Source organism: Pteropus vampyrus, unplaced genomic scaffold (genome assembly GCF_000151845.1).
Source record: "Pteropus vampyrus isolate Shadow unplaced genomic scaffold, Pvam_2.0 Scaffold593, whole genome shotgun sequence".
NCBI classification, from domain to species: Eukaryota; Metazoa; Chordata; class Mammalia; order Chiroptera; family Pteropodidae; genus Pteropus; species Pteropus vampyrus.
In genome coordinates, this window is record NW_011889374.1 from 9,983 (window position 1) to 25,458 (window position 15,476).

The following is a 15,476-nucleotide window of genomic DNA, read 5'->3' on the forward strand; positions in this document are numbered from 1 at the left end:
CATCTCTTTAGCCACTCGTCTGTTGCTGAGCATTTTGGTTGCCTCTATATGTTGAAAACAGCCAAGGATTTAATCAACTACTTCACCAGAGGAGAAAATAATGGCACATTAGCACGCAAAGGCATACGTCACAACGCTCGTCATCGGGAAATTACAGGTTGAATCCCGGCTGAGAGACAGTGGTCTCGTACTTAGCAATAAACTGTACGGATACGGAAGGTATGACTTGGGTCGATTCCACAAGGATGCCGAGTGAGAGGACGTAGACACAAACGAGCACATGTCTGGAGTTTCTCCCATGGACAGAATTAATTCACCACGGTACAGAGTACATCAGCCCCGGGGCTGGAGGTGGGTGCGGTGAACCATGGAGATGTCGGGAAACCGCTGGTGGGTGCTGGGAACGTTCCACGTCCCGACTGTGGAAGCATACATTTGTGGACATTAATAGAATTGCATGCTTTTAGGCATACATTTTATTTTATGTATACCTTTTTTTTTAGGTAAATGATAGAGTTATTTCAAGATATGCAGGGAGAACTCCCCGAACCTTCTTGTCCCTGAACATGGTATAACTTCTTTTATTGTTGAGTATTCCATTCTGTGCTACATTCTTACCTTTTTTTAAACAGCCTAGAACAAGATATTGTTTCATTTCCTGGAGACTCCATTTCTTAGACATCAGAGGAGGGTGCAGAAAAGAATCTCTCTGTGTGAGTAAGACGGCAAGAATCGACCATCCAGCTACTACTGTGCAGAGCTACATTTTTCAAATTCGTGGTAGCAAACGCTTGACGTCACCGGGGTGAAGACTTCGCCCGGCGCCTCTTCCGCAGAGTGAGACCGAAAACCACGCGAGCCAAACCTCGAATATCAATGGTAGCCGCACGTCCCACTCACGTTTTGTAGATCGATTATGTTTCTGAGCCCCGTTGAACTATGAGCAGCAGATGTTTGCAGCAAATGTCGCCTATTTTTATTGTAGGTAGAGATTAGACACTTCGTATTCCCACGAAAGGTTCGAAGTGTCTTACGGTTTCATCGCACTTATAAACTAGCAGTTTTTTCTTTAAGGCAGAAAAGAAATTACCTAGGAAAAAATGACATAATTGTACCAGGAAGTTAAAATGACACTTTTTCTGAAATTGGGTACTAAATATAGCCCTGAGGTTCTGGGCAGCCAATGCAAATCAGGGTAATGGGACATCTTATGAAAGATTCCTGATAAAAGAAAGCAGTTTATTTGCAAAGGCAAATGTCATGTTCTTGCTGCAAGTGCTCATGGGACATGTGTTCACCCTCTGTTTTACAGGAAGAAGCGACAGGGTTTTTCCTTTTCAAGGCGCCGTTGAAAATAAAACTGAAAACAACAACAACAACAGCTGCCTTCGTAGTTTGAGAAACACCCAGTGTGCTCAGCGGGACACCAGCGGACTCGCAGGTGGCCGCAGCTCCAACACCCCTCAGTGCTGTGTATTTGGGGAGCCAGGGACAGTGGTGAGCGCAGCATCTCACGGGCAGGAGCAGATTGGTCCTGTCCGTCCCTGTCCGCAGCCGACCCGCATCGCCACCGAGATGCTGGCCAAGAGTTTGCCGAGTGAACGGACGAACACGGCCTTCGCTTCGCTCGGGACCCCTTCTTTCCTCTGCCCCAGATGTTCACTCAGACATTAAGGAATCCCACACCTCGTAGGACCCGCCGCGGCTTCCAGATGAGGCTGTGACCCTTCTGGTCAAGGCAGCAGGTGGCCAGCACGAGGGCACTCAGAAAAGCCCCTCAGATGGGAGCATCTTAGGAGACTCACTTGTCCCATCCTCAGATGCCCTCAGCGGCCCTGGTTCCCACTATGGGGAAGTCCGCTGGGGAAGGAGTAGGGCCAGTGGTCTGCTCCCTGTCTGGTTCTCTCTGGGAAGGTCTCGAGGTCCCTGGGCCGTGGGGTGTCCATGCTCTGTGCAGAGGGGGGCTAAGCTTTTCTCTGAGGTTCCACTTCCCTGAACCAGGCGGCCCCGGGCTCCGCCCCGGCTTCCGAGTCCCCCCTCCACACACACCGCCTTCCTTCTCTTTTCTGCACGGAGCCCAGACGCCTCCAGGCAGAGATGCTGCTGCTGCTGCTGCCTCTGCTGTGGGCAGGTGAGTGGCCGTGGGGAGGGTGGGGGCGGCCTGGGGGCTCTGCTCACTTTCCTTTCCCCACAGGGTCCCTGGCTCAGGATGACAGATACCAGCTGACAGTGCAGGAGTCCGTGACGGTGCAGGAGGGCCTGTGCGTCTCCGTGCCCTGTGCCTTCTCCTACCCTGCAATGTCTTGGACTAATGCTGCAGTTCATGGCTACTGGTTCCGAGCCGGGGAGAGGGAACACCGGGACGCTCCCGTGGCCACAAACAACCCACGTCGAGCCGTGCAGGAGGAGACCCAGGGCCGATTCCGTCTCCTCGGGGACCCCAAGAACGACAACTGCTCCCTGGACATCAGAGATGCGCGGAGAAACGACTCGGGCACCTACTTCTTTAGGGCGGAGAGAGGGTTTAATGTGAGACATAATTACAAAATAAACCAACTCGCTGTGCGAGTGACCGGTAAGGCATGAGTCATGGAGAGGCCACAGGGGTGGGTTCTGAAGACCCCCTGGGCTGGCCTGGGGTGTGTTGCCCTCTTGGGAGGGCCTGGGGGGGTGGGTCGGGGCAGCATCCTGCGTGTCTGGCTCAGAGGTTGGAGCTGGACCAAATTGGGAGGCTTCTCTCAGGCCACACCACCCCACCCTCCAGACCCCGTGCCTCCCCCTCTCCTCCAGCCCTCACCCTCACGCCCCACATCCGCATCCCGGGGACCCTGGAGTCCGGCCGCCCGTACAACGTGACCTGCTCCGTGCCCTGGGCCTGTGAGAGGGGCACGCCCCCCATCTTCTCCTGGACGTCGGCTGCCCTGGCCTCCCTGGGCCCCAGGACCCGCCTCTCCTCCGTGCTCACCCTCACCCCACGGCCCCAGGACCATGGCGCCAGCCTCACCTGTCAGGTGATGTTCCCTGCAACTGGCGTGACCGTGGAGGGAACCGTGCAGCTCAACGTCACCTGTGAGTGCCGGGAAAGGATGCCTTAGTCACCGAGAACATAGGGGGACAACATGGCCCGGCTGGTGCACTTTCCCGGACGCCTGGCTGAGTAGGGGACCTAGAGGTCACTAGCCGTGCCCGTCCTGCGTGTGGGTGGTTCTGAGTGTGGGGGTGCCTACGCGAGCCCCTTCCCACTCGCCCCACTGAGGAGGACATCCTGCTGTTCCCGTCCTAGGTGCCCCAACCAGCGTGACGACAGGTGTCTGCCTGGGAGAAGGCCCAGGTAAGAGAGAGTCCCGCCACCCTCTGCGCCCCCCGCCCCGCCCCCGCCTGTGGAGCTGACTGGATCAGTTTTCTCCAGGTCCATGCGCTGCAGACTTCAGAGCTCAGGCGGCGGCCTGGGGGAGGGGCGGGGTTCCACTGAGGCCCGTCAGGCCCCGCCCCCAGGACCTCTTCCCCGCCTCCTCCCTGCCCGCCTGAGCCACCCTCTCTGTTTCCTCCAGTCACGAATGCCTTGGGCGTTTCCGAGGAGACTTCATTTTTCAGAGCAGTTTTAGGTCCCAGCTAACTGAGCAGAAGGTCGGGAGAGGTCCCCTTACGGGCCGCTGTCCCCTCCACAGCTGCTCGCATGGCCGCCCCCGCCAGGCCGGACCTCTGGGGCGCTGCATGAACGCGCACTGTCCCAGAGACCCTAGCAGAGGGAACCTGATCCTGGAGGAGACGCAGTCTGCTCCCCACGAGAGGGGCTTCGGCTGGGGTGTCCTGTGGACCGCGTCCTTCCTCCTGCGGTTCTGAAGAAGGCCGAGCCCCCAGATTGGGCGGGAGGGCTTGGAGGCTGCCCCTGGGTAGGAGGAGAGGGGCACCCCTCTCTGTGCTGGAGAGGAGGGGCCTCATGCCAGCTCATCAAGATGGGGTTCACGCAGGGTCTGTCTTGTCCGCAGGGCAGCCGGGGACCAGGACGGGAGTGGTTCTGGGGGCTGTCGCGGGAGCCGGTGTCACCGGGCTGCTTGCTCTCTGCCTGTCCGTCATCTACTTCGCGTGAGCTGGGGCGGGTGTGGGCCCGAGATGGCCAAGAGGGGGCTGGACAGGTCGTGAAAGCCCAGAGCCAGGGCGGGTGCCGTGGTGGCGAGAACCCAGGCAGTAGCCACTGAGCCAGGCTGGATATGTCCCCAGCCCTGGTTCCACACAGCAAGTCTTGTTATGAAGGCTCCCGGGCTCGCCCCAGCCTGGAGCGGCCCTCGTCAGTCCCTCCAGCCTCAGCGAGTGGCCCTGTGTCACGGACCCCGGTGTCTCCCGTCAGAGTGAAGACCCACAGGAGGGCAGCAGCCAGGACAGCCACGGGCATGGGCGACACCCGCACTGCGGCCGGGCCCGCTTCCCCGGTGAGTGACCGGTGAGTGACGTGGGCATCCACTCCCGCGCCACACCCCCGGCGGCCCTCGCTCACGCTCCGTCCAGCGTGTCCAGAAATGCGCTCTCCACTTCCCATTTCTTGTTTAAAGTTTGTGGGTTTCATTATTATTCAGGTACGTGAGGCCACGGGATCAGGAGACGGTGGCTCAGTTAGTCCCTGACTGTCCCATCAGCAAGGGGGAACACGGGGCGAACGGGCCTGGGGGTGAGGGGGAGCGGGGCGGGCAGGGGCGGAGGCGGTGAGTGGGGCGCCGGGGCCGGGGGCGGGAGCCTCGATGCGGGAAGGCGCGGTGACGCAGGGGCTGCTCCCAATGACCCCGCGAGGTGTGGCGTCCGGCCCTGGGGTATCGCCCGCTGTCTGAGGACACCACGGAGGCGGGGTTCAGGCGTGAGGTCTGGACTGGCCGGTTTGCAGCACGAACCGCACGTCCTTTGCGGTCTCCGGCCATTGGCTGTGGCTGGCAGGGGCAGCTCCTTGGTGAGCCCCGGATGTCACGATGTCGGAAGCGCGTGGTTAATACCCCCCCGAAACATACGTTTCCGAGTTCTCCATCTCGCCCACGATGCTTTTGTCCCTGACACCCAGAGACCTGGTCGTGTCTCACCGGGTCCTCCGTCACCCCTTCCTGCAGCAAGACGCTGCAGAGCCTGTCTGCACTGCTTCTCCCTTTGGGTCGTTCCCCTTCCAACCGAGCCCCGAGCTCCCTGTTAACCACGACCCTGACGCAGCCCGCCCGTCCCCCCTCCCCGGCACACTGGCATTACCTGCATAAAAAAGTCACCGTCCCAGCGCACCCCAGTCTAAAACACACTGCTTCTGCGCGCTACGAGGAGGCAAACACCCCCACGGCCTGGCTTGGCATCTGGGGCAGGAAAACCAGAGCCGCCTTCTGAGCGTCGGCCTCCAGCGCTGGCCGCTCCCTCGCCTGGAGCAGAGCAAGCTTCTGGGGTCTCGGAATCATGGCTCGGCTGCCCGGTCCTCCTCGCATGCCCACGCCGAGCTGCCCTGTTCCTGCTTATCCCTCCCCAACCCTGAGCTCCGACTTCCATTTCTTTCTTTACCTCTGACTCCTGTAAACACCGCTGTGAGGTCCCCGCGCGCGCGCACACACACACACACGCGCGCGCACACACACACACGGTCAGCAATCGCCCACGCACTCATCCTTGCTCTCAGCGAACACCTCCCAACGTCGATTGTTCTGGATGCTTGGGTAGCATCTGTAGTTTGCCGATTCTTACGTTGCACATGTAGAGTGTCCCCCCCCCCCCCGAACACTCTCTCCCTGGCTTGCAGGTGACACCCCCACACCCGTGTCCTCATGTGGTCTCTGCTCTGTGCCAGTGTATTGTTCGCATCTGCTCTTCTTCTTAAAAGGACTTAAGTCAGGTCGGGTCCTACCTCCATGGCTTCATTTAAACGTCATTACCTCTCGTAAGGCCCCATCTCCAAATTCAGTCTCCTTGGGGCTTAGAACCTCAATGCACGAGTGTACGGTGGGCACCCGACCCGGTCCCTCAGACGGACTTAGTTCAGGCTGACGGTCAGGGATCGTGTCCTGGATACACTGGGAAGGTGGAGCCACCGGGATTTGCCAGCGACACGAGAGGGCTGTGAGCAAGGTTGGCTCGCGGGGGGCAGAGGAGCAGCACGCAGGGAGAGAGCTCGCCCTGGGTCTGGGCCACCTTCCCGCGTAGCCAGTACCCGGCACACGGGACACCTTTGGGAGGCCGGGGATTGAGTTCCTGATCAGCGCATGTCTGACCTGGAGACATACTTAACCCCTCTGAGACTTCATTTCTTCCCATGTAAAATAATAGCATGTTCCACTCAGGTCAATAGAATCGGAAGCAAGGAATAAGTGCTCTACTTATTCTTATTCACAAGGACACGGGACCTTGTGAAATGATTGCTACAGGAAGGGAAGAATGAACAGAGGTTCTGTCACAATCACCTTCCCTTTGGGGACCTTCTCTGCCTTTTCCTCTGCCCTCCCCTCTGCCCAGCTCTGACCTTGGCCTCCCACACAGGGTCACCAGCAGAAGTCCAAGATAGACAGCCCCACAGACCCCACCAGCTCTGCAGGGGCCACCCCCACTGTGGAGTCCGAGCAGGAGCTGCATTATGCCACCATCAGCTTTCAAGGGAGGACTCATCCACGGGAGGACACCCACACGGCATACTCAGAGACCAGGACCTAGTGAGCTGCCGGCGGGAGCATGGACCTCAGCCGGAGCGTCCCTATCTTTGGGGGAAGATACCCACAGGCTGCTTCTTGAGGCTTAACATCCCCACGGGCGACGGGTTTATAAATGACTGTATGTGAGTTTGTTACTCTGTTGGAGCGTCTTAGACATTGCAATCAGAGACACCTGGGGTCGAATCCACAGTCTTTCACTCATTAAGAATAGGACACCAGGCAGCCATCCCAACCTTCTATGTCTCCGTCTCCTGCTCCGTGAATGGGAGTGAGAAGCCCTACCTCGCAGGGTCGCCATGAGCATTAAATAAAAGTACATGTGGCAACCGCTCAGCAAGAATCCTGGCACCCGGTGAGGGTCTGATGATGCCGGTTCCTTCCCCCCTTAAACAGAATGGTATTAGTGACGATTCCCCCAGAGGCCGGGCTCCATGCCTCTCCCAGACACCACCTCCGTGACATGACAGTCTCACCCTCTACTCACATCCCTTCCGTGGGTGCTCTCCCTGACTCTCTCTCCACTCCTAACCCTTCTCGTTCCATTCCCTCTGCCAGCTACGAGTCCCGCTCACTTATTCAGATGTACAGATTTCCCTCACACTCAGGGACGACCAGAGTCAAAATACTGCTCTACCTTCTCAGCTCAAAAGAACAATTTGCAAGCTTCTCGACTTGACATTCTTGGTCCTGGGTCCAAAGACGTTTTTGTTTGTCTGTTTGTTTGTTTCCAAAGGGGCCAGATAGCAAACATTTTAGCCTTGGCCAGCTATATGGTCCCGCTTGCAACAAGGCAACTCTGTTTGCAGTGCAAACACAGCCATAGACGGTCTGCAAATAAATGAATGTGGCTGCGTTTCAATAAAATTCTATTTACAAAGGCAAGCGGTCCCCAGTCTGTAGCTTTCAGACCTCTGTTCTAGGTGATTCTTAATCTCATTCAAACAGCCTTAGCAAAAGCATCTTCCCGCCCTGTGGCCCAGCCAAGTGGGGCAGACGGACACCAAGCTCAGGTGTCATACTTCAGAGTGAACAGCAAAGATGGAAGAAGGGACAGAGAGCGGAGCCCAGCACCCTCCGCTCCTGATCGTCCACTCCTCCCCTGGCTCCATCCATGCCCACCTCTTTGCCTTCCTGGCCCCAAACTGGGACATAAGTCTCTGAGTTCAGACCCTTTTGCAGAGCTGGCAGGTACCTTTTTCAGCACCGCGGACAGCGCCAGCCACATACACCCACCGCGACCTCGCCCACCCAGGGTCTTCCCCAGGGCAGTGTCTCCTGGTTGATGGAGCGCCCCCGGGGGCCGGCCACATACCAGCCCCCGGTGCAGAGTGGGGGGAGCCCGGGGGAGGGTCTGGTGACATCATAGGTCCATGACGCCAGTCGGCGGTGTCCGGGACCTTCCAGGGCTTGCCACCATCCTCCGACTTGGGCTCTTGGCCGGCGTGGGTGTTAACTAGGAATTGGATGCCATCCCAAGGAGTTAGATGGGAATAACTTTGGTCACTCAGAGTGAGGTCCTTATGACAGTGTACAGCTGTTGCAAGACTTTTGCAGAAATGAGCTGATTTTCACTCTTGTGGTGTGTGATAGGGTTTCACCCTCACTGGGCTTTCTCACGTTTCTGCCAGGAGCCTTCCGGTCTCTCGTCAGGTGGTCTCAACCACCCCAGGGCTCCCGCCCTAACTGCGGCCCATACGCCTCCCGCGACGCCTAGGCCAGGCTGTCCTGAGTCCCATAGTAGTGAAGCAGCAGGAAGTCTGGGTCCTGATAATGCTTCATGTCCTCCCGACAGCTTCCTACCCATGCCACTCCTTCCGGTCCTCACCCCGCTCATGATGGCCCACTTGGGGTTCGCTTCCCGCTCCCCTACAATCTCTCCAGGATCCAGTACATCGCGGGATCAGGCCCCTCCATCTGAGTCCCCCAAACACCAGCTGGTTGGCCCCAGAGCCGGCTTTCTACTGGACTCTGACCTCATTCCTGCTTTTCCTGGCAGGGCTGGGGGCCTCCAGAAAAGGAGGGATGAGCCAAACTTGAGCTCTTTTGTCCCTTGGGACACAGGAAATGTCCTGGACGCAGGATCCTGCCAGGAGAAGCCGTACAGGGGGACACCCAAACTTCTCTCCCCACCCCTCACCCACCTCGGCACGTTAGAGAATCACTTTGCTGAGCTGACTCGGCCACTGCACAGAAAAACAAACAACAAGCTTTTGTTCATGTCTGGCTTCTGACCTTCCAAACTCTTCCTTATGGCTGTGAGTGAGTAGATGCAGGCAGGAAAAAGCATATGTATACATGCCTGTAATTTTTTTAACCAAAGTTAAAGCAAAAAATTACGCGAGATTCTGATCCTGGTGCATTTACCTTTATGTCGCCCTGGGAGGCCTGTCATCCGACAGATGTGTCACCAACTGTGCCACTTACCAAGTCACGACTTACATAAAAAAACCAAGCAAAGAGACAAAGTGTTAAAGGATTTTCATTTTTTCAATGACAGTTGACAGTCAATATTATATGATTTCCGGTGCACAACGTGGTGGTTAGACACTTATATAATTTACAAAGTGACCCCCCTCTCCGATAAGTCTAGTGCCCGCCTGGGTGAAAAAGATGAAGAGTTAAGAGGCACAAGCTGGTAGCTACGAAACAGTCATGGGCACGTTGAAGGTTGTTTTTTCTGTGGTAAGAAAATCCCATCACATCAGGTCTACCCCACTTAACAACTTTGGAAGTGTATAGTACTATCAACTACAGGCACTGTGCTGCACAGCAGGTGTCTAGAACTTTCTCACCTGGCAGTGAACAGACATTCCCCGTTTTCTTTAAGTCATTACGAATGAGATAACCAGACAGAAATGAAAGAAGCCCGCATTTAAACGGAGTACAGTGTAGTTATGGATGGCGTGAAACTGCCTGGGCGGGGTGAGTCCACTGACCTTTCAGAGGACGGAATGCATGTGCCTGCCTGTGGGCCGGAACTGTTTGCGTGATTACCGATTATCAACAGATTGTAGCATTATAAAATAGTCCAAAGACAATAAAATGCTAGAATCAGATGAGCCTAGGAGGGCGTGCTCTCAAGAATGCATAGCTTCCCGTTGGAGACAGCCAGTGAACTCCTTCTGCTTATGCGAAATCTCCTTAAAGCAGATAATTATTCATCACCTAACACACTCCGAGCTTTTTTCTAAGCAGTGTGAATTCAGCGGTAAGAAGAGATACAAGACTCTTCATGAAGCTTACAGTTTAATGGCAGAGAAGACGGGTTAAGAATAACTAAGTAGATTATAGGTTATATTGATTGGCGATCAAGAATTTGGAGAAAAAACAGGGAAGATGTATAGAAAATATGGCACGGATTCTATCCTTCAATATGTTGTTCGCCAATGTTACCGAGAAATGGACATCGGAGTGCGCACACACATGCACACACACCATAGGCGCTTACGCAGACACACACGCAACTCAGATGTGCACACCCACAGAAAGCACAGACACGCATTTACACACAGGCGCGGAGACACGCAAACGGAGCCCCGCCCCGCCGCCAACGGACCCGTCTGCGCAGGCGCGCTGCGTGGGCTGTGCCCACTCCGGCGGGGGGTCGTGCCTCTGCTCCCTCTTCCTGGACTGCTCTGGCCTCTGCGCCCCCAGTGCTGCCTGCCCTGAGCCCCGGGTGCCCAGCACGCTCAGCGCAGCAGGTGGGAGACAGGCACCCATGGTGCGGGCGCAGTACCGGGCTCAGCCAGCAGAGGGACCAGCCCGAGCCTGGGGCCTGGCCTGGCTTGGGGAGGGGAAGTGTGGCCTGGAGAAGTAACAGCCCGGCAGGGAGCAGAGCTGGTGTGTGTTGGGGGGACAGTAAAGTCTCCTGTGGTCCCCTTTCTCCTCACATCCTCACAGCAGCCCCTCCCTGCAGACTGGCTGCGGCCACTGTGGGCCAGATCGGGCTGCTCTGAGCTCGGTACCAGTATGAGCGCATCACTGTGCTGGGCAGCCCCGGGGGTCAGTCAGCTCGGACGGACGGCCGGGGCGACGTGAACGACCGAAACACACTTTCTCACGGTCCTGGAGGCCGGAAGCCCCGGATGGAGGCGTCGCTGGGCGGCTCCTTCGGAGGGCTCGGTGCTTGGCGTGGAGACGGCGCGCCCCCCATGTCCTCGCGCGGGCCTCGCGTGTGTGTCCGGGTGCTCATCCCCTCTGCTTACAAGGACGCCAGTCCTCCTGGATCGGGGCCCACCCTGGTGACCTCCTTTGACCTTAGTCACTTCTTTACAGTCCCCCGTGTCCAAATGCAGTCACATTGGGAGGTCCTGGCGGTTAGGGCGTGGCAGCATGAATTTGGGGTCACACCGTTCAGCCCACAACACCCCACGGGCGTCGGCAGCTGACTGGGCTCAGCGAGCATCCAGGGGTCGGATGGAGTCGGCCGTCTGGCTGCAGAGCCGGGCCCTGAGCCCCTGGACACGGAGGCCCCGGATGAGGAAGCTCCAGGGCAGAGGTGACCGCCAGGGGCTTCCCACCCAGGACGGGACTCAGAGTGACCACCGAGGACGGCCCCGCGAGACGGACCACACTGAGTCTGCAGAAAAGCTCTGTGTCCGTGCGCCCGCTGGCCTCTCCCACAGAAGGGGGTGGAGAATCGCGACGCCCTGAGAGACAGATGAGGAAACCGAGGCTGGGAGTGGCGGAGACCCCGGCCCACCTGGCTGCCAAGCCACGGTCAACCCCACAGATGCCTGAACCGCAGCGGCAGCGCGTCAAGAAACCTGGCACCACCTGAGGGGGCACATCCTGGCGACGTCCTCGGAGTCCTGGTGTCTGCGCTGTGGCCACTCACACCTGGGAACTCGCGGTCTGGCTACCCGGAGCCACGGGGTCTCCCACGAGCCCCTGTCTGCGCTCCCTCGGTCTCCCCTGGTACCCCCCAACCCCCCCCCGAAACGGCCTGGGGCTCCTCCGCCTCCTCTTTTCCTTCGCGGCCCTTGGGGAGCAGGTGTCCGTGGAGGGATGCCGCTCGCTCATCCCTTCACGCGTCTCATGGGTTCGCGTCTTTCACGCACGGCGGCTCCCGCTGCGGCCCCTCCCGACGCCCACACCCGTGCGACCGACTCTGTGTGACAGGTCGAAGCGGTGACCGGCCAGGCGGTGCCCGCTTTCCAGGCGCAGACAGCGGCGCCAGAGGGATAAGCCGAGGACAGGGAGCCAGGAGTGGCGGTCGGGTCCTCCTTCAATGTGGGGTCCTCCCCCCCTCCCGGACACCCCATCTGGGAAGTGGAAGTCCTCTTCTGCAAGGGCTGGCCAGCCGCGCCTCGGGCGGGCGCCCAGTTCCTGCTGCGTGGTCATCGCCTCCTTGACTTCAGCCCGCGCTTCCTGTTGGTGCTTCCTCTAAGGCCTGTGACACCAAAGCCCCACGACACTTCCCCCCAAGATGCTGTTGCTGCTACTGCTGCTGCTGCCTCTGCTGCTGCTGCGAACAGGTGGGTGGTCGAGGGGACCAGGGGCGGCAGGGCGGGATCTGAGGCTAACTCTGGTTTCCCCTCAGGGTCTCTGCTGGTTCGAGGATACTGGCTGACAGTGCAGGATTCTGTGGAGGTGCTGGAGGGCGCGCACGTCAGCGTGCTCTGCGACTTCTTCTACCCCCGGGGAGGCTGGGATAAAAATACCCCAGCTTATGGCTACTGGTTCCGGGAAGAAGCGAAGGAACAGCGGGATGCTCCCGTGGCCACAAACGACCGACGTCGAGCCGTGCAGGAGGAGACCCGGGGCCGATTCCGTCTCCTAGGGGACCCCAAGAACTACAACTGCTCTCTGGACATCAGAGACGCACGGAGAAAGGACACGGGCACCTACTTCTTTAGGGTGGAGAGAGGAGAGACTGTGAAATACAGTTACAGAAGAAAACAGCTTTCTGTGTGTGTGAAGGGTAAGGCATGGGTCACGGAGACACCGCACGGGTGGGTCCTGAGGGCTCCCGGGGCAGGGCTGGGATGATTCCCCTTCTTCTCTGGGAGGGACCCAGGGGGACAGGACGCTGGGGCTGGCCTGAGGCAGAGGCAGCTCTTGGGGGCACGCTCGCACCCCCACCTCCAGGGTGTGGGTCTCTGTCCGTCTCCTCCCCAGCTCTGTCACAGACACCTGACATCGACATCCAGGGGACCCTAGAATCTGGCCACCCCAGGAACATTACGTGTTCAGTGCCATGGCCCTGTGAGAGGGGGACGCCCCCCACCTTCTCCTGGATCGGGGTCAACCTCACGCTCCTGGGTCCCAGAACTCCCCGCTCCTCCGTGGTCACCCTCACCCCTGGGCCGCAGCACCACGACACCAACCTGACCTGTCGGGTGACCTTCCATGGCGGCGTGAGCACAGAGAGGACCATCCGGCTCAACGTGTCCTGTGAGTGCCCAGCCAGGACGCTGCGTCTCTGAGGACAGTGGGTGTTGGGGATCCAGAGGCAGGAAACAGGACACTCAATTTCACTACCTTCCTATTTCTCAATTCTGTGTGTGGGAGGGGCGGGGGGCAGGAAGGCCAATGGTCAGCTTCTTGCCACTGAAAAGGGAACAATTATTTATGTCTTTCTGTCTGTCTGTCTGTCTGTCCAGATGCCCCCCAGGACTTGACCATCAAGGTGTTCCAGAAAGAAGGTGCAGGTAGGGTGTAGCCTGTTCTCTCAGGAGCGGGGTGGGGGTGGAAGTGGGGTCTGCCTCCATCCTTTGGAGCAGAGAAGTCAGATGGGAGAGAGGCCGGGGGCAGGTGTGAGGACAGCGGACATGGGAAGCCGCCCACATGCTCCTTCTCAGCTTAAAACTGGTCTCTCCCCACCCTGACCCCGCTGTCACGGGGGCTTGCATGACCTCCGCGCCCGACAGATGTGGCTAATTGCATCCTCATCCCAAATCCTGCGCTCATTCCCCTTAGGATTTGGACCCTGCCTACCCTCCTCCTCACCCCAGTTTTCTGTGATGACTTTAACGTTGTCTTTAAACTAGTAAGCACAAAATGTGTCTGTGTCCGCTCGCACTGCCATCACGAAATATCGCAGACGGGGTGGCTTAGAAAGAAGGGATTTATTTATCACAATTCTGGAGGCTGTACGTCCAAGATCAAGGCGTCAGCCCATTGGTTCCTGGTGAGGACGCCCTTCCTGGCTCGTAGGCATTCACCTTCTCGTTGTGTCTTCGCATGGTAGTCCGTGAGAGCAAGCTCTCTGGGGTCCCTTCTCCTTATAAGGATGCTAATTTTGTCATGAGGGTCCCACTGTCGTGACTTGAACTCTAATCACCCCCAAACGCCCATTCACATACCTCCAAATACCACCACATTGCGGGCGGGGCGGGGCGTGGGGATTTAGGACTTGAATATAAGAATTCGAGGGGAACACAATTCAGTCCCTCGCAAAATTCCATAAGAATGAAAATAGTATTCAGTACCTGGTGTACCTCCTCTCTTGGTTGTCTTTCCGAGTATAATCTATGTCCATACGTTAAAACACACACACACACACACACACACGTGTGTACACCATGCTCTGCACTCTGCTGTGAGACTTTTTAAAATAAACCTTCGCTGTAGGATAATTCAGATTTTCATGGTACAGAGAGTTTCCCCCAAATCCTTTCCCCCGCCTTCCCTCACCATTAAAGCCATTTGTCACCATGGCACACTCGACACAACTTTGAAAGTGGCAGTGGTCCATTACTAGGAACGAAACCCTCCTCGTTCTCACATTTAGTATATCTTGGAGGTCCTTCTGGGTCATCACAGAGGAAACTTTCTCATTCTTGATGACGCCATGATTTCTCAGTTAGAAGGCTATTATAGCACAATATACTTAACTGGTTCCCCGTTGGTGGAAAACTATGGTGTTTCCAGTTTTCGCCTAAGACAAATAATGCTGTGCTGCTGTGTGTGTGCGTGTGCCTGGAAGAAAACTTTCTAGAGAATGGAAGCTCTGGATCAAAGGGCATGTTCGTAGTTGCTACAGACTGTGCCAAATTCTGCTGCGCGGTGTCGTCCCCTCTGCCATCTGCATCTGTTTCGCTGCCGAAGGTCCTCACCCTTGCTGACGCACTAAGTGCATGTGCTGAAGTACTAAGTGCATTTGCTGTGGTTTGATGTGCATTGCCATTTTGTAACTAGGTTGAGCCTCTTCGTTACGTGAACCATTTCGTATGTCCTTGTGGAGTTCCTCTTAACCATGTGAAGAAAGTATCTCCATATTAAGGAAATCAGCTGTGCGTTGGTTGAAAAAGTTTATTTTCAACCTAGTGATGGCCTTTCGACTCAGCGTATGGTGCTTTTTCCAGGCACGATTTTTTTAGAGTTGCAGACAGTCCTGTATTGGAGCTGGTTCCCACCGGGTGGTGAGCGCCAATGATGCCCATCTCGTCCCGACTCTGGGTTCAGTGACTTCACGTTGGGGGCTTGAAATTGGCTGAGATGGCAGGGTTTACACCAAGGAAATTGGAAAGTCCTACAAATCAGGACCCCTCCCTACACTACCCAACCCCCCCAATAAGCTGTTTGTCACACACTTACTGATACACTACAGGTTGCATTTATCAGTATTTTATTCCATGCTTCTGATTTTTCCCATTCTAATATTATTTTTTAATTTGTTTTTTTGATTACAGTTGACATGCAATCTTATGTGAGTTTCGGACGTACAACATAGCAGTTAGACGTTTATATACCTTACGGAGCCATCCGCCCGATAAGTCTGGTCCCCACCTGACACCATGCAAAGTGATTACAGTATTATTGACCCTATTCCCTGTGTTGTACTTTACTTCCCTGTGACTATTTGTACCA

General features: G+C 56.7%; 2 protein-coding genes across 3 annotated transcripts in view; both read left to right on the forward strand.

Moving 5' to 3' along the window:
- The first annotated feature begins 2,044 nt into the window (after positions 1-2,044).
- CD33 (CD33 molecule) lies at positions 2,045-7,495 on the forward strand. Of its 2 annotated transcripts, none has more exons than XM_011384568.2 (7): positions 2,045-2,131; positions 2,195-2,575; positions 2,791-3,069; positions 3,284-3,331; positions 3,990-4,086; positions 4,349-4,430; positions 6,493-7,495. In XM_011384568.2, exons 1-7 carry the CDS (start codon positions 2,098-2,100, stop codon positions 6,661-6,663), a joined length of 1,092 nt encoding a protein of 363 aa, XP_011382870.1. In that variant the 5' UTR covers positions 2,045-2,097; the 3' UTR covers positions 6,664-7,495. The 2 variants fall into 2 exon arrangements, with proteins under 2 accessions (XP_011382870.1, XP_011382871.1); XM_011384569.2 differs by having other exon boundaries at positions 4,349-4,441; positions 6,493-6,571.
- A 4,595-nt stretch (positions 7,496-12,090) lies between these two features.
- LOC105308579 (myeloid cell surface antigen CD33) overlaps positions 12,091-15,476 on the forward strand; it is a 35,136-nt gene continuing 31,750 nt past the window's right edge. The window contains exons 1-4 of the mRNA XM_023525668.1: positions 12,091-12,139; positions 12,205-12,585; positions 12,783-13,058; positions 13,268-13,315. Of these exons, the coding sequence (XP_023381436.1) occupies positions 12,091-12,139; positions 12,205-12,585; positions 12,783-13,058; positions 13,268-13,315 (754 nt within the window). The remainder of the gene's footprint in view (positions 12,140-12,204; positions 12,586-12,782; positions 13,059-13,267; positions 13,316-15,476) is intronic.